This window comes from Dromiciops gliroides, chromosome 3 (genome assembly GCF_019393635.1).
Source record: "Dromiciops gliroides isolate mDroGli1 chromosome 3, mDroGli1.pri, whole genome shotgun sequence".
NCBI classification, from domain to species: Eukaryota; Metazoa; Chordata; class Mammalia; order Microbiotheria; family Microbiotheriidae; genus Dromiciops; species Dromiciops gliroides.
The window spans coordinates 669,777,680-669,804,769 of record NC_057863.1 but is presented as its reverse complement, the minus strand read 5'-3'; the positions used below and the strand labels follow the sequence as shown (position 1 = coordinate 669,804,769).

Genomic DNA, 27,090 nt, shown 5'->3' with positions numbered 1-27,090 from the left:
GCATTAGCCATTCACTTGCACTACCATTCCCAGAAGGCTTTGCCTTAGAGTCCGTCCCCCGTGACTTCCGCTTCCTTCCATTTCTCTCCCCCCCCCCCCGGAAGTAGGGTTTTGTTGTGGGGCTTCTGGAGTCCCAAGAAAACGGAGGCGCGACCAAAGGTTCAGGGCCTGGGCGTCTGGCCACGCCCCTCGCGGAAGCCTAGTGCGCACGCGCAAGGCCCCCAGTCCCTTTCATGGGCCCCGCAGCTATTGCCGGCTCCAGGTTGCCCTCCGGGATGCCCGCTCCCTTTCTGGCCTCAGCCCTGGCCGGAGCCCCGGACGAGGCACTGCAGAGTCCACGCGTGGTCGCGGGAGTCCCTCAGGTGGGCCTGGGACTCGGGGGTTAGAACGCGTAGGCGGGGAACGTGAGGCAGCCCCTAAAGGGAAGTGTCCTGCCAGGAGGCTCCTCCCCATTGGACACGTGGGGAAATTGAGGCAGCCCTGACCAGCTAGGGGGTGGAGCCTGAGATCCCCGGGGGGCGGGGATCCCACGGGATCGGAGCTGTCCAAGGGGCAGGGGAGATTCCTTGGGGGCTCCCTCCCCTCAGTCCCACAGAGAGGGCTGTGCAGGGCCCTGGGGTATGACCCCGGCCTTGGACCCTCCCTGGCCCCGGCCCAACCTGGAGGGCGCCCACAGTGCCCGTGGCTCAGGCCACATTGCTGGCAGCCCCTCCTAGGGCGCACTTGGGTACACGGGTGACCCGGGGGTTAGGAGTGAGGCTGTGCGCCCCCAGGCTTGGGCTCTGGGTGCGAGGTAGCAGCTCGCCCCCTCCTGCATCCTTCGGAGGTGTTGTGTCATCTGTGGAATGGGCGCAGGGAGGATTTTCTGGGCCAGAAGGGCGTGTGGAAAGTGGACTTTGGGGAGAACGCGCCTGAATTCCCTCTTGTCCTGTTTGCTCTCATTATGTTCCTTGGCCTTCTGTCTGTTACCCGCTCCAGCCCCCCCCCCCATCCCCCATCCCCATCACTTCAGGATTCCTGAAGACTTTGTACAGTCCAGAAACTCACCTCCTGCTCTTGAGCATCTTTTTTTTTTTTTTCGGTGGGGCAGTGGGGGTTAAGTGACTTGCCCAAGGTCATACAGCTAGTAAGTGTCAAGTATCTGAGATCGGATTTGAACTCAGGCCTTCCTGAATCCACGGCTGATGCTTTATCCACCGTGCCACCTAGCTGCCCCTTGAGCATCTTTTTGTTTTTTGTTTTTTTAGTGAAGCAATTGGGGTTAAGTGACTTGCCCAGGGTCACAGTAAGTGTTAAGTGTCTGAGGCCGGATTTGAACTCAGGTCCTCCTGACTCCAGGGCCGGTGCTCTATCCACTGTGCCACCTACCTGCCCCTTTTGAGCATCTTTTTTTTTTTTTTAGGTGACAAAGGCTTTATTTTCTTCTCATGAGAAGGAGGCACCCTAGTGTGCAGCTAGTAGGTGCCCTGAAAGGGGGCTCGCAGGCCCTGTTTTATACCCTACTTCCTAGCTCAAATGGACCTTCCCCTTTTTCATCACTGGTCGGGGTTACAATCTGCGAGCAAAAACTAGCTAATCGGAAGGAAGTATTCCCACCCCTCTTCCTTGTATGGGCATAACTCAGGAGTGGACCTTATACTTCCTTATATGGACAGAACTTGGGAGAGGACCTAATTGAGACCAGGGCTCCTTGAACCATGTGACCTTGCCTTGAGCATCTTTTAAGGCCTGTAGTGGGAGCTTAACAGATGTTGATTCTTTACCAGCCAAGAAGGTACTATTCCTTTTGGTCTGGGGTGAGTGGCTATGCTAAGGAACCTGTTCTGTCTTTTCTAATAGCTTAAACATTCTCCATTTATTAAACAACAACAACAAACGGGCCTTTTCTGCCATAGTATTCCAAACTGCTTTGTCTGAAGCATCTTGATAACTCTGGAGATGAGACTATGTCATCTGGGGCATTCATTGTTTTTGTTTTTGGACGGGCAATGAGGGTTAAGTGACTTGCCCAGGGTCACACAGCTAGTAACTGTCAAGTGTCTGAGGCTGGATTTGAACTCTGGTACTCCTGAATCCAAGGCTAGTGCTTTATCCACTGTGCCACCTAGCTGCCCCCTGGGGCATTCATTGTGAGGCACAGCTGTCCATCCCTGACTGATGGCCAATGTCACACTCTGGACACACAGCAGCCAACCTGCCTGCCCTCTTCTGTTCCATGAGCAGCAGGCACCCTGGAAACCGGCAATACTGCACAAGAACTGAGATCGTTCTGAATCCAGAGCAGAGTCAAGTCAAGAAGCCATTATTATGCACTGGCTGTATGCCAGGCACTGTGCAGTACCCTGGCAATCCAAAGAAAGGCAAATGACAGTTACTGTCCTAAAGGAGCTTACAATGAATTGTGTAACGATTGGAATGACGCCACTGCTGGAGACTTACTGTAGAAGAGCTCCGCCATGAGGTGAAGGTCTTTGAGGGCAAGACCGTGCGTCTTTACTTTGGCTTCAGGAAGTGACGTTTGCTTGTGGGAGGAAGAAGGGAGAGACTGGCTCTCTGACTTGGGCTCTTTCCTGTGGACTCTGGTGGAGAGGGGAGCTAGAAATGCGCTCTCCCTTTAATAGGTAGATGAATGTAGGCCTTTCCTTCTCTCTTTACCAAGTTCTTATTCTCCTTAATAAATGCTTAAAAGCCTAACTCTTGCTAAAGCTTATAATTTATTGGCGACCACTTATTAGATATTTTAGACATTTTAGCTAGAATTTTAGCTTTAACAATTGGGGGAGACAACATACAAACAATTAATCTATGTACAGGATAAAAAGGAAGTAATCATCAGAGGGGAGGCACTAGAATTAAGAGGGTTTGGGAAAGGCTTCCTTTTAGAGGTGGGGAACTTAAAGGAAACCAGGGAAGTCAGGCAGAGCAGAGGAGGGAGAGCCTTTCAGGCATAGGGACAGCCAGAGAAAATGCTCAGAGGTTAGAGATGGACACAGCCAGGTGGCTATTGTCACTGAGAGAAAAGGATACGAGGGGAGTTAGATGTAAGCAGACTGGAAAGGTAGGAGGGGGTGAGGTCACGAAGAGCTTTGAATGCCAAGCAGAGCATTTTGTATTTGCTCCTAGAGGCATTCGGGAGCCACTGGAGTTTATTGAGCGGAGGGATGATAGGATCATACCTGCACTTTAGGAAAATCACTTTGAAGGCTGAATGGAGGATGGATTGGAGGGGGAAGACCTTTGGGACAGGCAGATGCACCCCTCCCCAGCAGTTATTGCCATAAATTAGGTGGGAGGTAATTAGGGCCTGTACCAGGGTGGGGCAGTATCAGAAGAGAATCGGGGGCAGCTAGGTGGCGAAGTGGATAAAGCACCAGCCCTGGATTCAAATGAGTTCAAATTGGATCTCAGACACTTGACACTTACTAGCTGTGTGACCCTGGGCAAGTCACTTAACCCTCACTGCCCCACAAAAAAAAAAATCGAAAAAAGAGAAGGGGGTGGGTTTGGAAATGGACCAGAGATGCAGCAGAGGGGAAATGGACCAGAGATGTTGTAGAGGTGAAAGGGACCAGGGATGCCTCAGACATGAAATGGACCAGAGATGCTGCAGAGGTCAAGGGATGGCCCTTGATACCATATTGAATATCAGGGTGGGGTGGGGTGGGGGGTGAGAGAGTGAGGAATCCAGGATGACTCTGAAGTTGGAAGCCAGAGGAATTGGGAGGATGGTGCTATCTTCTACAGAAATGAGAAAGGTAGGAAGGGGGAGGTTGTTAGTAAACATTTATTAAGCACCTACCATGTGCTAGGTATTGTACCAAGCCCTTTATAACCCTGTGGCAATCCTGCTATCAGGAGCTCACAGTCTATTGGGGGGAAAGATCATGAATTCAGTTTTGGATGTGTTCAGTTCAAGACATCTGCCACAACATTCACCTTCAGACGTTCAGCAGTCAGTTGTAGGTGTGAGTCTTGTGGTTAGGAGAGAGGAAGGAGCTGAATAAGTAGATCTGAGAGTCATCTGGGATGACAGATCCATGGGAGCTGATCAGGTCGCTAAGCATAATAATTTAGAGAGGAGAGAAAAGGGCCAGCACAGAGCCTTTTGGCAATGTTCTCAGTTAATGGGCATGAAGATCCAGACGGAGAAGGAGCAGTCAGGGAGGAAGAGAACCAGAAGAGATGGGTGTCAGGAAAAGGAGATGCAAAAGCGAATCCAGGAGACAAGGGGGATGCACAGTGTCAAAGGTTGCAGAAAATCCATGGAGATCAGGCCATTCCCAGATACCTGCTTTGTAACCCTCCAAAGCCTGAGCGCTGTGAGCACCACCCTTTAGCTGCCCTGCCAGCCACCACCTCTTCCCAAGGCAGTAGAAATTGTGGTCCTTGGGTGAGCACAAGTGTCTTTGGTCTTTCAGGAGTCTGTGACATTCCAGGACGTGGCCGTGGACTTCACTTGGGAGGAGTGGGGGCACCTGGGCCCTGCCCAGAAGGAGCTGTATCGGGAGGTGATGCTGGAGAACTACCGGAACCTGGTGTGCCTGGGTGAGGCCCCCGGCTCTGCCCGGGGAGGGGCTCCTATGTTGGGCAGGTCTTGGGTGGCCTGCAGAGAGGAGAGATCCTTGGGCCCCAGTGACAGGACATTTGTACTTCCTGATCCCAGGTGTCCCTGGAGCCTGGTGACCTGCTTACATCCCCCACTCTGGGCCCTCAGGTCTAGGGACCTCCCTTCTCTCCAAGAAGCCATTTGCTCTCTGACCCCTTATCCATTTGCCATACAGTGGTCTTTTCTCCCACCCTTGGGGCTTTCTGGTGTGCGCACCTGCTCCTCTGAGCTGGGAGACTTTCTGTCTTGAGCCTTTCTCTGTGTCCAATGGGCAGGACTGGCTGCTTCCACACCAGAGGTGATCGTCCAGCTGGAGCGAAGGGAGGTGCCGTGGAGGCCTGAGGGAGACGGTCCTGGAATCCACCCTCCAGGTGAGTGGTGTTGGAGGGTCTCCCCAGGCTTAAGGAGAGGGGAGCCCCAAGGAGGTAGCTGTTCTCTTTCCCTGTCTGAGCTGGGTACCTGAAGCTGACCTTCCACCTCCATTTCCTCATCTGGGCGTCACGGAGCCGTTATAAATTCCCCACTGGCTTGTGGTCAGTGTAGTTCTTTGGGCCACCCTTGTTCTGTGACTTTTCCCATAAGCCTTCCCATCCTCCTTTGTGTTCTCAAAAAAGAATTCAAAAGGTGTGCTTGGAGGCCAGCAGCCCTGCCCACATGGGCCCCTTTGCTCCCAGCAGGGTGGGGGGACCTGGGAGCAGGGGGGTGACCCCCTCGCCCCCTTGGTAGCTGGTGGACGCCTTTTCTCCCCTGGGGGTTTTGATTAAAAGCCTGTGAACTTCCAAGTTGGGCATCTTTCTGCGTACTTCCTCACTCCTCCTTTCTTAGGCTCTCACATCTAGATTTCTTTTGTCTTTTTTGTGGGCAGCGAGGGTTAAGTGACTTGCCCAGGGACACACAGCTAGTGTCAAGTGTCTGGGGTCGGGTTTGAACTCAGGTCCTCCTGAATCCAGGGCTGGTGCTCTATCCATTGTGCCACCTCGCTGCCCCGCACATCTAGATTTCTCAGGCACATACCACACCATCTGCAGGACCAGTTTCTTTATGTAGCTAAAATCCCTTTCAGTAATTTTATTCTTGCTTTGGTGGGTATGAAAACTTCCCAGGGACAGGCTCACGTTCCAATGGGAAAGTTAGTGTGGGATCTAGACAGAGGTGATGGGAGGTCTTGTCTGAGAGGGGGCACAAAGGGCCATCAGCAAGGCACCTGGCGGAATATGAGCCTTTGAAGAAGCTGAGAAATGGTGACAGGGGGAGCTTTCTGGGCCTAGGAAGCTGCAGAGACCTGGACACAGGGAGCCACATGTGGACAGCAGGTGGGCTTGGAGGCGAGTGGGGCGTAAGAAGACCGCTCAGGAGGACCCAGATGGTGAAACTTTTTTTTTTTTTTGGTGTGAGGCAATTGGAGTTGCCCATGGTCACAGAGCTAGTAAGTGTTAAGTGTCTGAGGCCAGATTTGAACTCAGGTACTCCTGACTCCAGGGCCGGTGCTCTATCCACTGCGCCACCCAGCTGCCCTGAAGCATTTTTTATTTGACCCTGGAGGCAAAGGTGAGCCAGAGGAGTCTAGGGGAGGGTGACATGGTCCATCCTGCATTTTAGGAAAATCCCTGGTGGCTGGAGCAGGGAGAGGTTGGAGGCAGGTGCCCCCCACCCCTGGCAGCTGGGAGGGGATGAGTGCCTGCCCCGGAGCAGGGCATGTTGGAGAGATGACATGATTTGGCCACAGGTTGGATATTAAGTGAGAGGGAAGAATTGAGGATGGTGGCAGGGTGCAGAGCCTGGGCGCTGGGAGCTTCTCTCTTCTGCATGAATTCTTTTTAATATTAATGGGGAAGTTGGAAAGAGGAGTTTCCGGGAACGGCAAAAATGGTTCATTGTCCAGTTGCTCACTTTCTACTCATACCTTGTTTTTTTAATTAACGAGCATTTTGTTTCCCTCCCCCAGTGGGAAAAACAAAAGCCAAGTAACGAGTGTGCATTGTCTGGCCAAACCTACTCCCTGCTTGGCTGTGTCTGAAATTGGACTTGTACCTTCCTTCTGCCCACTGTGGGGAGACAGCCCAGTGGGCACATTCCTGTCCTTAGGAACGGTTTCCCTGGCAATAAGGTCCCTCTGTCTGACCCCCTCCTCCTCCTCCCATTCTGTCTGTTGATCCTGTGGTGGCCTCCAGCACAGAGGAGCGTTCTCCCGGCTCCCCACCCCCCATCCCAACCTGCTGCTTCTCCCATCCTCGATCCCAGGTGCACCATTTCTGGGTGGAGGAAGAGCTTCCTTGGACTTCTTCCAGGCCTTCTCCGCTTTGTCCTTCAGCGTTCTGGGGAAGACTTAACTTGGCTTTGGATTGGTTCTGGTTTCCTGCCACCACCTGCTCTGCTCCGCTCTTGGAGATGCTGTGGCTCCCACTTGCTCATCATCCTTCTTTGTAACATGTTTCAGATGAGTTTGTGTTCTAATCCCTTGGTTCCTTTGGCAGTCCATTCTGTTCATTTGGCAAGTCCACCCGACGCTGGCTGACCGAACCCTTCTCTGGACCCCTGAGGCCCCCCTGTGGTGGCCCTTCATTTCTGCTGGTAAAACTCCTGGGTGGAATCACCAAAGGACGGTCAGGGTTCACTCTTTGTTGGGTTCGTTTTATTTCAGCTTGTTTAAGTGGCTCAGGCACGAGTTGTCCTGCCCCTCCTAGTCTTTGGTTAGTTCAGATCTTTGGGCTGACAATTGAGGCCTGACTCTTCAGACAGCTGGCCAGGGCTGGCTCACGCAGCAGGAACAAGTCTCTTCCTGCCTTTCGCATCTCCTTGTCTGGTGGTCACATTGGTGCTTATCTGCTGCTAGCCAGGTCTTGTCTCCAGAAGAGTGGGCAGTGGCATCATGGGCTTCCTTCATTCCTGCTCTGCAACCACATTTTCCCATGAATTTCTCTCCACCTCCACCTTTCCCCGCTTTGTACCAAAATTGCCAACTATCATTGTCTGTTGATTTGGAAACTCTTCTATATCATCCTAGGATTTCGATCAGGAGTTGAGGGAATAAAGAAAAGAATTGGGCTGTTTTTGTTGGTTTTTTTTTTTTCATTTGGTGAGGCAATTGGGGTTAAGTGACTTTCCCAGGGTCACACAGCTAGTTAGTGTCAAGTGTCTGAGGTTGGACTTGAACTCAGGTCCTCCTGAATCTAGGGCTGGTGTTTTATCCACTGTGCCACCTAGCTGCCTTTTTTCTTTTTCTTTTCACTGCAAATGAAGACATCACTTCCTGATATCATGGTCCTCTTTGTGAATGAAGGACAACCACAAAGTTGTATCACTTTCTCCAGGAATGTTCAGGATTTTGTGTAGGAATAGAGAAGATGGTGGTAGGATAATCCAAGGTTCCTGGAGATAGGACAAAGAACAAAGGATCGACGGAGATCATGTCATGGTAGTAGAACTACTCAATGGGAGTGAGGCCAGAGCAGGGTGGACCGCTGAAGAGAACAGGAGGGGAGGGTGCTGATCAGGTCATGGTGATGACAGACGTGCTTAGGAGGTTGAGGCAAAAGGAGAGAATGAAAGAGAGAAGGTTGTGGTAGAGGGAAGACTTACCTAGTTTGGGATCCTGGAGGTAGAACAGCTTAGAATGAGGGTGAGGTCAAAGGTGTGGCTGTAACTGATTGTGGTGGACAAAAGATGGAGGTCACAGGAGTTTAGGAGGTTAGTGAACTAGAAGGCTGGAGTCCGATGTGTGCTGGGATTCTAAACTTTACGGGTTGTTGAGGAAGACTGAGAGTCTGCCACGGAATTTCCTGGGAAGGAGTTAAAGGAAGGTGGGTAGAGCCAGCCACAAAAGAAGAGATTTTCCACGTGATGGTGACAGAGGGCCAGGTTGGAAGTGGCAGTGAGGATGCAGGAGAATGCTTTCTCTTCCTCTTCCTGGCCCAGGGATCTGGGAACATGGGAGAAGGAGCATATGGTCTTGCAGACATATGCCAGGGAGGCATGAGTTGTTCTGCTCATATGCCACATCTGCTTCTCTTCTAGGGAGTAGGAACCTGGACTAATTTATCATGTGGCTAGTAAGAATTTGTGGGGTTTTGTTCCGAACTGCCTTGTTTATATACTTTCTGCCTTTATCCTTTGGGAAATACTTCTTATCTTAGAAATTTGCATCAGTTTATATAACTCTTGAAGTTAGATTGTAGCAGGAATATTTTTGAATGGGTTTTTATGAATATATTTTGTTTTTACATCACCTGTATTTCTTACTGCTTCCCTCATTCTACCTCTTCTCAGAGGGTCATTTCATAATAAAGAAGGAAAAAGAACCTCTTGCAAAACTGATCTCTATGTTGAAAAAGTCTGATGTTGTCTGCAGTATGAGCAGAGGCTGAATGAGCACATGGTGGGTTATAGGAGAGACTGATTCCTTTTGCTTATGCATTGGACTGGATGGCTGTTGAAAAGCCCTTCTAACCTTACGTTCTGTGATTGGTCGGACACCTACTTCTGCAGGTGAGCGGAGGCAGATGTCTTCGTGGGTCCCTTCTTTGGGGCTAACCATGTTGTTACTGTTTCCCCACAGCCAGGTTTGCTCTTTACATTTTCATTGTGCTTCTTGGCTATATTGACTTCTTGGTGTTACTTACTTCACTTGTAAGTCAGTCTTCCCAGACTTCACTATATTCATTCCTATCAATTCTTCCGCTGTGCTTATGGACAACAGTTTGTTTAACCATTCCCCAGTTGATGAGCATCTCTTTGTTTCCAGTTTTTTCCTACAACAAGTCACTTACCCCTGTTTGTCTCAGTTTCCTCATCTGTAAAATGAGCTGGCAAAGGGAATGGCAAACAACTCCAGTATCTTCTCCAAGAAAACCCCAGTCGTCGGGGTTACAGAGTCAGACATGACAGAACAACAACAAAATAAATATTTAGTTAGATATGTAGCCACTCTTTTTTTTTTGGTGGGGTAATGGGGGTTAGGTGACTTGCCCAGCGTCACACAGCTAGTAAGTAAGTGTCTGAGGCTGGATTTGAACTCAGGTTCTCCTGAATCCAGGGCCAGTGCTTTATCCACTGCGCCGCCTAGCTGTCCCCAACCACTCTTTTGTTATTGACCTCTTTGGAGTGTATGGCCTAGTGTGTGATCTTCAGGTCAAAGGGTATGGCTATCTCAGTCACTTCCTCTGCAGTATTCCAAATTCGTTTTCTAGAATAGATGCACCAGTATTCAGCTCCACCAACAATGTATTTTTTACTGTGTTTGTTTTTCCATAATCACTCCAACATTGACCATTCCCATCTTTTACCATCTTTTCCAATGTCTAGCCAAAATATTTGTGGCAAAGATTCTTTTCTTTTCTTTCTTCTTTTTTTTTTTTTTTGTGGGGCAATGGGGGTTAAGTGACTTGCCCAGGGTCACACAGCTAGTAAGTGTCAAGTGTCTGAGGCCAGATTTGAACTCAGGTCTTGCTGAATTCAGGGCTGGTGCTTATCTACTGTGTCACCTAGCTGCCCCCCAACATGATTGTTTTTTAAATTATTTTTTCTTCTCCTGCCCCTCGTGATGCTCTTTTATCATCTTGTCCATTTATTCTTGTTATTACTTGATCCAGTTATCTGAAGAAGCCTACTGGCATTTTGACATCATTCTGGGTGAATCAAGGCCAGAAACATTTCAGAGCCTTCCGGAAGAGAGCTTTCACCACCCCCAGAGAGATGCCCAGGTGAATGAAGAATGATCATTGCCCTGGTAAAGAATGATGGCCTCTTGTGCTTGTCCATCAGTGTCCAGGCTAGACAGAGCAATGGGATGTCACATCAGGCCCAGAAGTCAATGTTAGCAGGAGAGTGTGTAGAATTGACTTCAGAAATTGCTCCTCTGGTGACCTTGAACTTCTTCTAGAAATAAAAATCAGTCTTTCTTTTTTTTTTTTTTGCAGGGCAATGAGGGATAAGTGACTTGCCCAGGGTCACACAGCTAGTAAGTGTCAAGTGTCTTAGGCCGGATTTGAACTCAGGTCCTCCTGAATCCAGGGCCAGTGTTTTATCCACTGCGCCACCTCGCTGCCCCTCCCCCCCACTATATGTTCTTAACAAAGTGCCAGCTTTTATTGGCTGAGGGCGGGTCCTCATTTGTCAGTCCCTGTGTTGGTGAAAGGTCAGATTCAGACCCTAACACTAATCCACCATTGTTGATAGTCTCTTACTTGAAGATGAGAATCACCCAGAAAAAGAAGGAGGCTGGTGGTGTGATTTGTCCACAATTAGTGACAAATTAGGACCTTTGGAGAACGGGAGTGAAGGATGTCATTGGGAAAGCATAGTATTAAAAAAAAAGATGGTGGGGTCACATAAGGGATCACAGGAGGACCCCCTGAGAGCTCTACTATATGCTCGTCACATCAAGGGAAAGTGAGGAAAGCCCCCCTTGTGTCAGTTCTCTACCGTGATGCCACAGACGAGAGTCTCTTCAGTTGGGCACTCTCCAAAGGGCTTGGTTTAACCACGTTTCCCAGAGGAAACACCAAATGGATGAAGACTGATAATAAATGACCTGCCATTGGATGGACAGCCTATCATGCCACTCCATCAGTAAATAATAGGATGAGTGGCCAGGGGTCTGCTTTATTGAAGGGAGTGTCTGCAGTAGTCATATGACAGACCCGTTGAAGTACATTCCATTCCTTGGCCAACTCTGTTCCTATCACAGCAGGGCCTTGTTCTTCACTCATATGCTCATCCTTACCACATAGCATTGGGAAGCAAATGGCTCCTGAATCAAGTCCTTTAAAAAAGTAATGGATGGGCCACATGCTGAGTTTCTTATTGCATATGTAGATGAGACTGGGCCCCTCCAGAGGACAGAAAGAGAGCAGCTCAGGAATAAATTCAGACGCACAAAGAAAATGCCAAAATGCATGCCACAAACATCCTATGTAGTAAAGGGATAGATAATGAAATACGAGCAGATTTATCATGTGGTGGGTGAAATTGATGCAAGATTATTTAGCACCATTTCTTTTCCATTTTTTCTTAACTCTTAGTTATTCATCAATGATGCAAAAAGAGAATTTAAAACATAGAATCTTGACAATGCAAGGAGGGTTGAGTTAACACTGAAATTCAACTTCCTCCTGAGTTCAGTATTCTTGTCTCCATTGACCCTGTCATTTCTATTTTCATAATCTGGCTTCTACCAGACTTACAGCTTTATTTCTTTTCTTTTTAAGCTTTAATTTTTATCTTTGATTTTTCTATAACCTTTATTTCCAGGTACAGAGTATCCCTTCCTCACCTATCTAAAACCTTTCACAAGTATCACTGGGGGAAGATTATGAATAAAATAAGATACAGAAGGGGCCAGCTAGGTGGCATAGTGGATAAAGCACTGGCCTTAGATTCAGGAGGACCTAAGTTCAAATCCTATCTCAGACACTTGACACTTACTAGCTGTGTGACCCTGGGCAAGTCACTTAACCCTCATTTCCCAGCCAAAAACAAATAAATAAAATAAGATAGAGAAAAGATCACTAAAGATAAAATAGAAAAGTAGACATTGGAAAGATTGTGCATCAACAAAGTCATTACAGTGAAGATAGAAAAGATATTTAGGAAAAATATCTTTATACTAGATATATCTGATAAGGGTCTGATAGCCAGGATCGCTAAGAATTTAACAAAAAAGATTTCAGTCCAAGAGGATCCCTCCAGTGGACAAGGTATAAATGATCAATTGATATGAACAAAAGATTTCTTGACGTTAACCAATTATGAATTAGAGCAGTGCAAATCCAAATTCGTTTCCTGTCTTTGTATTGCTCCCCTTCACATCCTGTGTGCTCCAGTTACCCTGGCTTGCTCCCGCTGACCAGTTCAGCATCTTTGGTTTCTGCGGCTGTGCCTTTGCAGAACTTGTTGCCCATGTCTGGAGTTGCACCACTTCCTCATCTCCATCTCAGAATTCCTGGCTTTCTTCAGAGCACAGTTCAGGTGTTGCCTTCTACGAAAGAGCTTTCCCAATCCCCACACTTATTAGCGCCTTCTCATAGTTATTTACATAGATATGGGCGTACTTCTATATGCCACATGACATCTACATCACACATGCATGTTATAGTCTCCCAGGTCAGATATGAGCTCCACAGGGGCATGGCTGGTTGTGTTTTGGTCTTGTGCACATATAGACGCTTCTTAATGTTGGAATCCCACCTCTGATGAACTGTTTCTGCACACAGTTTACTCACTTGTGGGCAGGTAACCTGGAATCGCAGAAAAGCCCCTGGGATTGCTATTAGGAGATGCTTGTTGAAGTCATTCTTTCTGTGCTCACTACTGGGAGCTGTGTGATGTTGGCCAAGTCTCTGGGGCTTGGCTCCCTCGGCTGTAAAGGGATGGCCTTGGTGGTTCCTTCTACTCCCAGTATCTTCATTTGAAGCGATCCCGCCTCAGGCAGCTCTCACTGTGAGCAGATTTAGTCTGTGCCCCGCTTCACCTGTTTAACCTTCCCTTGTGACCAGGAAAAAGATCCCAGAAACATTGCACACGGACACTTTTTCTGGCCTCACAGTCTCCCCTCTGAACTCCTTTCCAGGGCCTTTGCTGTTCTTTCCATTGCTCAGAATCCAGCTCCCTTTATTGATCTTCTATTATTGTCATTACTGTGTGTATTGTTCTGGGTTGTTTTGTTTTTTTCTGAAAAGCACCTTCCATCAGAGTCATTCTTTAAGAAAACATGCTAAATGAGCATGCCACCTTTTATTAGGGTTAATGGTGAGATAGCAAAAAGCAAATGACTTGTATTTGTTTTGACCCAAGCTTGGACTAGCACCATCCCCTTGTGCAAGGCACCAAGTCTGCTGGAGGTTCATTTTCCTCATCAATTAATATAATAACTGACTTATTTACCTCAAAACCTCGTAAGGGTCATTGCAAAAGGTTTTATAAATAATTGGTGGCTAACAAAATAACTTTAAAAGTCTTCAACTGGATCCTAGAGCTTGAAGGGACTTAAGAGGTGATCTACTCCAGAGCCCTCATTTGAGAGATAAACAGCCCAGGTAGTTTAAGGTCACTCTGGTTGTAAGTTTCAGTAGTGGGATTTGAACTCACATCCTCTGCCTTCCTATTCCCAGCCAATGGTGAGGTTTTTTTTCCCCAATGTGCTGCATTGCCTCCCTTCTGCATCAATTTGGAATATGCCTTAGTAATGTAGATCAACACCCATCCGTGCCTCTGTCTACCATGATTGTCCTCCCGTAAATCCACCCTGTGGTGAATTCAGCTACATGCTGAAGGCCTTCCCTACTTTCTCTGGACATCTAAAGAATACTGCTGGAACATCCTGGCTACCCACCTCTCATTACTTGCTCTTGACATGTTCCCTGTCCGTCTTGGCTTCCTGTCCTTAACCAAGTCATCTTAGTTATTTGTGCCTATCCCTCTGAGGCTATTTTTCATCTGATCTGCATAGATCTCGTATGTACCCAGATACATGTTGTTGTCTTCTCCATTAGAATGAGAACTTCTTGAGGGCAGGGACAGTTGGTGAACTACCTTTGTTTTTATCTCCATTGCTTAGTTCAGTGTCTGTCACTTAAGTTCTTGTTGAATGATATTTTTTTATTCCTCAAGAAGTTTCCAAAACCCTTTCCTCACCACAACCCTAGAAACGTATAATGGGTTTTTAGTATTTGTTCTCAGTTTTAGTTAGTAAGCATTTTTTTAAAATGGTATTTGATTTTTCCCAATTAAATGTAAAGACAATTTTAACATTAATTTTAAAAAATTAGTTTAGAATTTTTTTCTCAAATTACATGTAAAAACAAATTTTAACATCAATTTTTAAAACTTTGTGTTCCAAATTCTCTTTCTCCTTCCCTCTCCACTCCCTTAAGAACTAAAGTGGGGCAGCTAGGTGGCGCAGTGGATAGAGCATCGGCCTTGGAGTCAGGAGTACCTGAGTTCAAATCCGGCCTCAGACACTTAACACTTACTAGCTGTGTGACCCTGGGCAAGTCACTTAACCCCAATTGTCTCACTGGAGGAAAAAAAAAAAAGAACTAAAGCAATCCAGTATAAGTTATACATGTGTAATCATGCAAAACATTTCCACAGTAGTCAGGTTGTGAAAGAAAACAGACAAAAAAGACTTTAGAAAAAGGAGCTAAAAAAAACATGCTCCAGTCTGTATCCAGACAAAGTTCTTTCTTTGGAGATAGATTACATTTTTCATAAGTCCTTGAGAGTTGTCTTGCATCATTGTATTGCTGAAAATAACTAAGTCATTCACAGCAGATCATTTTATAATATCGCTGTTATTTTGTATATAGTACATTTCACTTTGCATCAGCTCATGTAAGTCTTTCCAGGTTTTTCTGACAGCATCCTACTCATCATTTCTTATAGCACAATAGTGTTCCGTCATAATCTCATCCCATAGTTTGTTCAGCCATTCCCCAATTGATGGGCATCCCCTCAATTTCTAATTAAACTTTTTTTTTAAAATCTCTTTTTGGATACCATCCTAGTAGTGAATTACTAGGTCAAAGAGTATGCATGGTTTTATACATTTATATATTTGGCCATAGTTCCAAATTACTCTATAGAATGTTTGAATCAGTTTACAACTTTACCAAGAGTATATTAATGTCTCACTTCCCCCATATCCCCCATAACATTTGTCATTTTCCTCTGCTGTCCTATTATCCAATCCAATAGGTATGAGGTAACATTAATTTTTTTTATCTTCATAACAACCCTATGGTGTAGGTGTTATTATTTTTTTAATTTTAAAAGTATTTCATTATTTTCCAGTTATATGTAAAGGTAGTTTTCAACATTTGTTTTTATAAGATTTCTAGTTTCAAATTTTTCTCCCTCCCTCCCCCCTTCCCAAGACAGCAAGTAATTTGATATAGATTATATATGTACAATCACATTAAACATATTTCTGCATTAGTTTTACTGTGAAAGAAAAATAAGAGCAAAAAGGAAAAACCTCAAAAAAGAAAAACAACAGCACCAAAACCAAAAGAAATAGTATAGCTCAATCTACATCCATATTCCACAGTTCTTTTTTTCTAGATTTGGAGAGCATTTTCCAGTAACAATAATTTAAAAAAAAATTTTTTTGGTGAGGCAATTGGGATTAAGTGACTTGCCCAGGGTCACACAACTAGTAAGTGTTAAGTGTCTGAGGGCGGATTTAAACTCAGGTCCTCCTGACTCCAGGGCCAGTGCTCTATCCACTACACCACCTAGCTGCCCCCAACATTAATTTTTAAATAAAATTTTGAGTTCCAAAATTTCTCCCTCCCTTCTCTCTTCCCTAAGATAGTAAGCAATTTGATATGGGTTATATATGTGCAATCATGTAAAACATTTCCATATTAGTCATGTTGTGAAAGAAGAAACAGAACAAAAAGAAAAAACACAAAAAACAAAGAAAGGAAAAATAGTATGGTTCAATCTGCATTCAGACTCTATTATTTCTTTCTCTGCATGTGGAGAGCATTTTCCATCATGAATCCCTTGGAATTGTCTTGCATCATTGTATTGCTGAAAAGAGCTAGGTCAATCATAGTTGATCATTGCATAATGTTGCTGGTACTGTGTGTAATGTTCTGGTTCTGTTCACTTGACTTTGCATCAATTATGTAAGTCTTTCCAGGTTTTTCAGAAATCATTCTGCTTGTCATTTCTTTCTTTCTCTTTTTTTCAGTAGGAGATCTTCTCAAGCTTTATTGATATTGTGAGGTTGAACTATCCATTAGGTATTCCTCAATATGACATGACCAGCCCAGTTTCTTTTTCTATTTTATATTTCTTTGCTGACATCCTGTATAACAGTTCTTTTCTTTTTTAAAATCTTAATAATATTTTATTTTTTCCAGTTACATGTAGAGATAGTTTTCAACATTTGTTTTTTTTTTCCAACATTTGTTTTTGTTTTTGGGGGGCTGGGCAATGAGGGTTAAGTGACTTGCCCAGGGTCACACAGCTAGTAAGTGTCAAATGTCTGAATCTGGATTTGAACTCAGGTCCTCCTGAATCCAAGGCCAGTGCTTTATCCACTGCACCACCTAATTGCCCCCAACATTTGTTTTTATAAGATTTTGAGTTCCAAGTTTTTCTCTCTCCTCCCTTCCCTCCCCCCTCCTCAAGACAGAAAGCAATCTGATATAGGTTATATATGTACAATCACATTAAACATATTTCTTCATTAGTCATGTTGTGAAAGAAGAATCAGAACAAAAAGGGAAAATCTCAAAAAAGAAAAGAAAAGTAGAAATAGTATGGTTCAATCTGCATTCAGATTCCACATGTCTTTTTTCTGGATGTAGAGAACATTTTCCATCATGAGTCCTTTGGAACTGTTTTGGATCATTGTATTGCTGAGAAGAGCTTAGTTTATCACAGTTAATCATCACACAATGTTGCTGTTACTGTGTACAATATTCTCTTGGTTCTGCTCATTTCACTCAGCATCAGTCCACTTAAATCAGGTTTTTCTGAAATCTGCCTGCTCATCATTTCATATAGCACAATAGTATTCCATTACATTCACATACCACAAGTTGTTCAGCCATTCCTCAGTTGATCGGCATCCCCTCTATTTATAATTCTTTGCCACCACAAAGAGAACTGCTAGAAATATTTTTGTACATGTGGGTCCTTTTCCCTTTTCTATGATCTCTTTGGAATACAGACCTAGTAGTGGTATTGCTGGGTCAAAGGCTATGCACAGCCCCATAGGTTCAAATTGCTCTCCAGAATGGGTGGATCAGTTCACAACTCCACCAACAATGCATTAGTGTTACAATTTTTTCACATCTCCAACATTTATTATTTTCCCATTTTTGTCATAATCTGCTTGATATTTCTTATAACATAATAGTATTCCATTATATTCGTATACCATAACTTGTTCAGTCATTCCCTAATTGATGGGCATCCCCTCAATTTCCAATTCTTAGCCACCATAAAAAAGAGTTGTCAGTAAGTGTTTATTAAGCATCCACTATGCTAAGTGCTGGGAATACAAAGGCAAAATACATGTTCTCTGTACTCAGGTAACTCACATTTTATGTGTTATTATCATTTTTCTTGATGGGTGAGACAGAACACAGGATGATGTGTATAGCAATAGGAAGAGAGGAGATTTTAACCTGTTTCTTATTTCTTTCAGATTGGGAGATTGGGCCTGAAAACAAGGAATCAATTACCAAGATGGGCCTTTCTGTGGAAGAATCATTCTCAGAAAGAATCACAAAGAATGGTGTCTCTGTCTCCAAGTTGGGAGAAACCTGGGTATGTGCTACCAGGTTAGAGAAGCAACAAAATAATGAAGATACACCTCGAGTAGTAAAAAACACCCAAAGGAGACCTCTTAATGATGTGAGAGTCCCTGACTACAGTCATTGTGTCAGAAGTGCTCATCTGGGACCAGTTCATTTTCCACAACAAAGGTTATCATTAGGAAATACTCTCCCTAAATGTGATACATATGGAAAGAACTTTAGACTATACTCAGCCCTCAGAAACTGTAATAAAATTTGCTCAAACATTTTTCCTAAGTATAATGAGAGCAGGAAGTCTTTCAGTTATAATTCCAGCCTCATGGAGAACCATAAACTGCATACTGAAGAGAAGCCTTATGAATGTCATGACTGTGGGAAGGCCTTCCGATGGAGCTCACACCTTGCTCAACATCAGATAACACATACTGGAGAGAAACCTTATGAATGTAAGGAATGTGGAAAAGCCTTTGGCTTGAGTACAGGGCTGACTCGACATCAGAGGATTCACAGTGGAGAGAAACCTTACGAGTGTAATGAATGTGGCAAAGCTTTCCTTTTGAACACAAACTTTATTGTACATCAGAGAATTCATAGTGGTGAAAAACCTTATGAATGCAATGAATGTGGGAAGGCCTTCAATAGGAGCACCCAACTTACTGTACATCAGAGAATTCACACTGGAGAGAAGCCATATGAATGTAATGAATGTGGGAAGGCCTTTCGACAGAACACAGTTCTTACTGAACATCAGAGGATTCATAGTGGAGAGAAACCCTATGAATGCAGTGAATGTGGAAAGGCCTTCCGCCAGAGCTCACAGCTTACTCAACACCAGAGAATTCACACTGGTGAGAAACCTTATGAATGTCATGATTGTGGGAAGGCTTTCCTTCTCAGTACAACCTTTGCTGTACACCAGAGAATTCACACTGGAGAGAAACCTTATGAATGTAATGAATGTGGGAAGGCCTTCAGCTGGAGCACAGAACTTGCTGAACACCAGAGGATTCACAGTGGTGAGAAACCTTATGAATGTAATGAATGTGGGAAGGCTTTTTGTCAGAGCTCACAATTGGCTCGTCATCAGGTTATCCACACTGGAGAGAAACCTTATGAATGTCATGAGTGTGGGAAGGCTTTCCTTCTGAGTACAACCTTTGCTATCCATCAAAAAATTCATAGTGGAGAGTAATCTTATGATTATAATAAATATGAAAGAGCTTTCCATTTGAGCAGTGACTTTACTGAACATCAGATTGGGAGAGTGTGTAATTAACTGTGTGAATGTATTTAACACTGGAAATTCATCAACCAGACCACGCAACTGTACATAAGCTATTTCATAGTAAAAAGTTTATTATAAATGAGGAATTATAAATTCCACAGCCAGTTCCAATTTCTCAGCATCAGTTAATGAAGAGAACTTACTCAACATCCTAGAATCATGACTTGCACAGCAGATAGGAAACAAAGCTTTATGAATGTAGTGAACATGAGATTTTAGTGAGAGCTAGTTTGTGAAAGGGAATGAATGCAAACTAAAAGAAAACCCTGTATCTGAACGAAATCTCTGACTTTTCCTGTTCTTTTAAGCTCAAGTCCTTAGTCATCTGCCATATTTGCAGCAGCTGATTTTTGCCAGTGTAGTCTCAGTAAATTAGGAGTTTTTGTTAGATTGACTCCATTTCAAGTTCTCAGAGTCATTAGCCATTTTTTCTCCTTCCTCCCATTCACAGAAGAAAAGATAGACTTGCTGTGTGCTAAAGCAAATTCTTTTTCTTGATCCCATCCACATCTGTCTATTCCAAGACCTTATTCCAGTAATCATTCCTTTCCTTTGCTTTTTCCTAGCTGACTCAGGTCTCCCTAGCATTAAGGGGGAAAAGACCACTCCTGTCCCTCTATTCCATCCAGACTGTTCCATCTTCCTTTCACTGAAAAAACTTGGGAAACTCTTGCCTTTCCATTTTCTTCATTTTTTTTTTTTGCATCTATCATCTGAACACTTAACAATTGAATTTCTATCCCAACCATTTTACAGAATTCAGCTCTCAAAAAATGTAAGATTCTGAGCAAGTGACTGAATGAGAGATTGTCTAAGCCCAGCTCTCCTCTATCACATGCCAGAAATAAAGAATAACCAGATACAACACTGTCTAGGAAAAATCAGAAGGATAAACAGCAGAAACACCAATAATAAGAATGATTCCACAATCCCAAAGAGTCTACAATACAAGGAGTAACTACTTATGCAGTGAAACACAATTTTTTGAAGACTGAAAATGAGAGGAAAAGCACTTTAGTAACTACTATAAGGTCTCTCAAAATCAGGGAACAAAGGGAAAGACTTCTGGAATGGTTTTAGAAAGGCAATTTTTAAAAAGTGTAAGGATGGAAATTAGAGTAGATATTAGAACTCTCAGAGATATCATAAAAGACTGTCAAGAAATAGGTAACAGAATAAGTGGAGATTTTCTTCTGAACTGTTGATTCTCTGAAAAAGAAACAAATCTGGAACTCAAGAGTACAACAATGGAAGGATTTCAGAACAAAATAAGACTTCTTGTAAGAATACCTGGCTTCAGGCAGCTAGGTGGTATGGGCAGCTAGGTGACACAGTGGATAAAGCACTGGTCCTGGATTCAGGAGGACCCGAGTTCAAATCTGGCCTCAGAAACTTAACACTTACTAGCTGTGTGACCCTGGGCAAGTCACTTAACCCCAATTGCCTCACCAAAAAAAAAAAAAAAAAGAAAAGAAAAGAATACCTGGCTTCTCTGGAAGCCAGAGTAACTTACCTTAAAGAAAGGATGCCCCCAAATAATCAAAGAATTATAGGTTTTTCATTAAATCCCAATGAAATAAATTTCCTGAAAACCATACTTTAGTAAAATAAAGATGAAAACTGTCCCCCCCAAATACTGAAAATGGAGGGTAAAGCATGGATCAATAGATTCCATAGATTGCTAAAAGAAATATGAATTTTGGTTCCCCCAGGTATGTGTAGGTCTAGCTTCAGAGCTTCAACATTAAACACAAATTCTTGCAAGCACCCAAGGGGAAACTTTTCCATTTCTTTTTTTTTTTCTTTTTTTTTTTCTTTTTGCAGGGCAATGGGGGTTAAGTGACTTGCCCAGGGTCACACAGCTAGTAAGTGTCAAGTGTATGAGGCCGGATTTGAACTCAGGTACTCCTGAATCCAGGGCCGGTGCTTTATCCACTGCGCCACCTAGCCACCCCCAAACTTTTCCATTTCTAAGGAAAAGCAAACTAAATTGCACAAGACCATTCCTTCTTCACAAGAAACAACACCAAAAAGAATATAATACTCCAAAAAGCAAAGCAGATTAGTTTGCACACCAAAGTAACATTATGCAAAGTTGAGTATGACCATCAATGAAAAAAGGTGGACTTTAAGCAAAAGAGAGGCATTGGAATTTCCTTCTGAAGAAGCCAGGGGTGAGCAGGACATTTGACTTGTACACCTATCAAAGAAATTTAAGCAAGGTAGTTAAGTCTATGATAGATGGCATGACAGAATGTATAGGCTACCCTTGGACTTCGAAGAACTGAGTTAATCTTCTGATGTTTTCTGTATGATCTCAGGAAAATCACTTGATCTCTGAGCGCAACTCCGATCCTACTAATACTGCTGGCACCTCTAATACTAAGTTTTTCTTTAATTACTGATCTTTGGAGGGAGTTCTACAGTGATAAAATTATAGGTTCAGGTAAAAAAAATTCCATGTAAAAAGAAAACACTGAAGAAGTAAAAATGTTTATGTTTATAGAGCTAGAGAAGACTTTTAAAAAAAATTATACTATTGGTGGCCTTTTTCTCAGCCAGTGCCTTGTGGGACTACTGAAGCCCACCTTGCTCTTTCTTGTAACACTGGTGTCTGAATTTTTAACTGTAGAAGTAATTTTAGGGGCAGCTAGTTGGCACAGTGGATAAGGCACTAGCCTTGGATTCAGGAGGACCTGAGTTCAAACCCAGCCTCAGACACTTACTAGCTGTGTGACCCTGGGCAAGTCACTTAAACCCCATTGCCCTAAAAAAAACAAAAACAAAAACAGAACAAGAAGTAATTCTAAGTGATGGACAGGCCCCTTTATAGGAATGGATACATTTATTACTGTATCCTGGAATTGATCTAGGGCATGCCTCATTTTGAGAGATTAATTACTAAGTTGAAAAAAACCACTTGAATTTTGTGTAATGTATTATAAATCTTTGCATGTTAAGAGTTTTCTTTGAAGAAGTTCCTAACCACTTGTAAGCTTGTTGTTGGCCTACTTACAGTTCTGTAGGTATTTGTCTTCTGTGTAACTTGCTAGAAGCATTACTGGCTTTGAGTGGTTCCCCTTCTTACTTTCCCCACACACATGAAAATGGCAGTATCTTTTTCTGTAATCAGGCTCTGGATAATTATTCACATCTGCTTTCTGGGCCACGCTGCCCAACCTGAGATAACAGCTACCTCAAGGTGTGCTTCACCTTTAAGGTAATTATTAAAGGTTGCCCAAGACAGGTCTTCTGTGCAGATAATGACCATCTGTGTCTAAAATTGCTGAGGGTGTCTATTGCATGTAAGGGCTGAGCTGCCTTAAAGACCAGTCGTTTCTGAAAAGACTGGCCATAGGCTCAGGTACATGTATCCTGGTCAGTGAGTGGTCCCCAAATCTTTGAGGCCAAACCAAAAGCTGAGAACTTGCCTTCAGAAGGTGAGAAATGAAGCCTCCATAAGGGAGAGTAAATCAAGCACCTATAGCATTGCTGAAGATGCACTGTTGCCAAAGCTCACTTTGAAGGACATGAAAGATTGAACTAAAACTATCATTGGCTCCCAGGGATTATTGGAGGTAGTTGCATTCCAGCGATCATTTTGGGACCCAGCTGCCTGTGCCACCATCCTTCGATAAGTCTCACTTGAATATACAAGCTATTGTGTAGTATTGGGCTTTGCTTTTGTATGTTTAATGGTGTGATGGTAATAACACATAACTCACCCACTTAGAGCTTTTGCTGCTGAATGTTGGGGAATGAGCAGAAGAGGCTAATACTCCCACCCTTTGAAATTAGAGTCCCACCCCCACATCTTTTTTCAGGTCTATTGAGAGAATAAAAAGCATTTTGGGGTGAATTTAGAAAAGCAGGTCAGACAGAAGGGAAGGAATAGGGAAGGTGTGGAAACAAATACCTTCAAACTGAATTCATACTCTGTTATTTGCAAGTATAAAGGAATTCAATTGATTGACCTACAATAAGCCTTACAACTTTGTACATCTTTAAAATACACGGAAGACGCAATATCGCAATATGTCCTCTTTTTGTTGAAGTCACTTGTTTTACACTTATGCAGAGTCCATAAAATTTTGACATTGTTTAATTTTTCAGGAAACCACATTTGTATTACATTGGTTATTGAGTGTTCTTTTGAAAAAGTCCATTTTCTCAAGCTTAGTCTTGATTTTAGCCCATAAGATTTTAAAGAAATTTATTTTGATTTTGAATATAAACAAATGGGTATTTTCATACGCATAATAGAACAGAAAAAAGGATTGTCCTCAAACTGTAGATAACTATTATATACTGCTTGCCTTTTAAGAATAAATTCAACCTGTAGCTTTCAAAGCTGTCCTGCTTGTCTGTGCTTCTTGCTTTATATTCTTTGCATTTAAAAAAGATGCTTCAAGAGCCTTTTACATTTTTACTACCCTATCTCTTCTTTCCTTCACCACCCCTCTCCCCCTATTTATTTATGGGTGATTAAAACAGCATCTCCCTAGCACCTTTCCAGGTTTATTACACTACCCTGGCAGGAGGAATATCTACTGGAGTCCCTTAGAATGTGGGCTACGATAGGTCTTTTACTTGGAAAACGTATTTGAACTGTCTTTAAGACTTAATTGGAGGTCATGTGACTAGCAAGATAGAGGGTTGACTGTTTTTTCCAGTTACCAGAGCCTCAAACCTCTCCAGGAAAAGGAATCGTGCTTAAGAGATAGGCAGTGTCAGTTGTCTACATCTGCTAACTAAAATACCAAGAGCATATGATAAATCAACAGCAGCACCAGGAGTGTGGCCCAAATGATGACACGTTGGCCCTGCTTATTCTTCTTCAAGGTTCAGGGTCATCTGTGGCCTGTTCTACTGCCACTGTTGACACCAAGACTTTGCCTGTACCATCAATGTTCCTTGGCCCACCAGCCAGGACATCACCTTCCCAAGGAGCCCCCTTTTAAAAAAATTTTTTTTTTTTTGCAGGGCAATGGGGGTTAAGTAACTTGCCCAGGGTCACACAGCTAGTAAGTGTCAAGTGTCTGAGGCCGGATTTGAACTCAGGTCCTCCTGAATCCAGGGCTGGTGCTCTATCCACTGTGCCACCTAGCTGCTCCCCAACCAAGGAGCCCCTTTTACGAGGGAATACTAAATATGCCCAAATCTTGGTCCTTGCAACCTCCAGGATCAGATGTTACCTTCTCCATTCTCTATTTCAATATTTCCATTCTCATTTTACATTATTCCCCCTCTCATATTCTTTTGTTCAGTCTAGGAAAGGGAACAGGAAAGACCCCTGCCAAAATCAGGATCTGAAGAAAGTCAGATTCTGCAAGTTAGGGGTGAGGTAAGAGGGCATTTCAGGGGGCAGTTAGGTGGCACAGTGGATAAAGCACCAGCCTTGGATTCAGGAGTACCTGAGTTCAAATCTGGCCTCAGACACTTGACACATACTAGCTGTGTGACCCTGGGCAAGTCACTTAATCCCCATTGACCCGCAAAAAAAAAAAAAAAGGCATTTCAGCCATTGGGCACAGCCAGTGACAAGGAATGGAGACAAGGAATTGAGTATCTGGTGTGAAGAACAGCAAATAGGCCAATAGAGATGGCTCATAGGGATTATAAAGGGAAATAGCAAGAAGACTGGAAAGGCCGAGAAAACCCAGACTGCCGCCTGCTCTGATCTAGGCCACTCACACTGGCCTCCTGGTTGTTCTTGTCCAACTAGTCTCCATGTCTTAGCTCTAGGCATTGTTTGGGGGCAAACTGCCTCAGTTTACCCAAATAACTCGAGGAGACCACCAAGTCAAGCAGAGACAGATTTATTACATTCCCATGGGAATGGGCAAACTCAATAACTGAGTTGCAATAACTAATACATGCCTTGAGCTTTTATAGGAATGTTGGTCAGAGGGGAAGTCCCCACGCACACTAGGGCGAGCTCACAATCTAACATTCAATCCTGTCTCACCCAGGGTGCGTGCTTAGCTCATGATCAATGTATGGAGACATGCATATGTGTTCCAGGAACAAGGGGGGAAAGGGGAGGGGGAACAAGGTCAAATCGAAGGAAGAAGGGGGGGGGGACAGTCAGATGTTTCAGATCTCACAGTTCCCACTGACTCCTCCCTCCCCTCTCCCGGCCCCTATCTCTAAAGATATTCAACTTGAATAACAGGAAGAGTCACTCAGGTGTTTCAGCATTGTTTTGTAGTCGTGTTAATTTTAGAAGGATGACAGGCTTAAAATTTATCTTCGGCTATGTTGGGAAATCAAAGAAATAGAATAAAGAATAAAAGAATAATCTATTGTTGGGACCCTGGGGTCAAGGGGCTTCTGCTCTGAGAAAAAGAAACATGTCACTTAACATCTGGTCTCAACTTAATTGCCACATCCTGTGCCAAGCCCCATGATCTTTCTTCTTGAGTCCCGAGTATTGAATTGATGGGCAAATCCCCTGACCCACTCAACAGGGACTGGGGTTCTGACACATGATGGATTCCAGATAAAACTAAGATGTAGCTGACAAGTGGGGAGACTGAGCAGAAGTAAAAATACTGTTAATTGGCAATAAAACTTAAAGGAGACAGTGAGAATTTGACAAGCAATAAACTTTTAAACTAACTATACGGGGGCGGGGCCGGGTACCTTCCAGACCCCATCCTCAGAGTTTAATTGGACTCAAATTCATAATCATCTCATAGAGCATTTTCTCAGGACTTCCCAAGCCTGGAATGCTCTCTCCTCATCTCTGCCTCCTGACTTGCCAGGCTTCAAGTTACATTTAAAAGCCTGTCTTCTGCAAGAAGCCTTTCCCAACTCCTCTTCATTCCACTGCCTTCCCTCTTTTAATGATACCGGATTGATCTGTATGGAATTTGTAGCTGGTTGTTTGCTTCTTGTCTTCCCCATTAGACAATGAGCTCTTCAGAGGCAGGGGCTCAGTTTGGGTTGTTGCTGCTGTTATGCTTGTATCTCCAGCATTTGTAATCATACCTGACACAAGACAGCCCTCAATCAATGGTTTTTGACTGACCTTTGAGACAAACTGTGAGGAAATGGGGATTGGTCTCCTCTCAAAAAGAATGTAATAGTCACCATTCAAATTCAACCTTCTCCCCGCCCCTCCCCACCCAGCAAACAAAATCACATGGTTCAGGGAAACTCTGAGCTGTGTCCATATAAGGGAGGAATTGAAGAATTGTCCCCCTATCACCTACCCCATTGGCTGAGAAATACTGCGTTCGGATTAGCTATTTTTTGCACGTAGATTGTAACTCTCGAGTAATTGGACCAATGATGAAAAAGAGGAGGGTCCATTCACATTAGGGATTAGGGAATAAAAGGGGGCTTGTGCCTTCATTTTTGGTCACCCACCAGCTGCAGACAGGATGGCCCATTCTCTTAGGAATAACAATAAATGAGCCTTTGACACATTACTACCCCTGAGTTCTCTTTAGTCATTGAAAGAGGCCATTGACCCAATTTATTGGTCACTGCAAGCCTAACTAATAAGATGAGTAAGCTTAGCTCACTGTCTCTCAGTTCACTTGAATTATCAAACATAACAATGTCTATGCTCTTTTTTAGATCATGGCTTTCTTGTAGTCCAATAATTTAAAAAAAAAATTTTTTTAGTCCAATACTTCTTAAGTCACCTCTCCTCAAAAGCCCTATTTGTACAAAAATATTTGTAGTGGCTCTTTTCTGCTGGGGAATGGCTGAACCACTGGTGGTATACAGGGGTGAGCCTGAGAAGGGGCTTCATTCCGGAAATGCTTCTGAGGTGAAATTGACAGGCCATGGCACCTTACTGCGTCTGAGAGATGAAAGCCAGGAGCCTGGGGTGACTCCCGGGGTGGGAGCCCCAGAGGATGGGGGTGGTCTCGTGGGAAAGGTCAGAGGCGGGGTGCCCAGCGGAACGCAGG

The 27,090-nt window shown here is 44.0% G+C and overlaps 1 protein-coding gene across 1 annotated transcript; it reads left to right on the top strand.

The window, feature by feature from the left end:
- Positions 1 to 114: 114 nt before the first annotated feature.
- LOC122746404 (zinc finger protein 2 homolog) lies at positions 115 to 23,489 on the top strand. The gene is made up of 4 exons (XM_043991979.1): positions 115 to 362; positions 4,419 to 4,545; positions 4,882 to 4,977; positions 17,769 to 23,489. The coding sequence occupies exons 1-4, from the start codon at positions 234 to 236 to the stop codon at positions 19,070 to 19,072; spliced, it is 1,656 nt and encodes a 551-aa protein (XP_043847914.1). The 5' UTR covers positions 115 to 233; the 3' UTR covers positions 19,073 to 23,489.
- The last annotated feature ends 3,601 nt before the right edge of the window (positions 23,490 to 27,090 follow it).

What these genes read in the sequence shown, in the direction of transcription:
- LOC122746404 (XM_043991979.1), top strand. Translation starts at nt 234, where the DNA reads ATGGGCCCCGCAGCTATTGCCGGCTCCAGGTTGCCCTCCGGGATGCCC. An exon ending in TGGTCGCGGGAGTCCCTCAG is followed by an intron (nt 363 to 4,418) that starts GTGGGCCTGGGA and finishes TTGGTCTTTCAG; the next exon opens with GAGTCTGTGACATTCCAGGA. An exon ending in TCCTGGAATCCACCCTCCAG is followed by an intron (nt 4,978 to 17,768) that starts GTGAGTGGTGTT and finishes TATTTCTTTCAG; the next exon opens with ATTGGGAGATTGGGCCTGAA.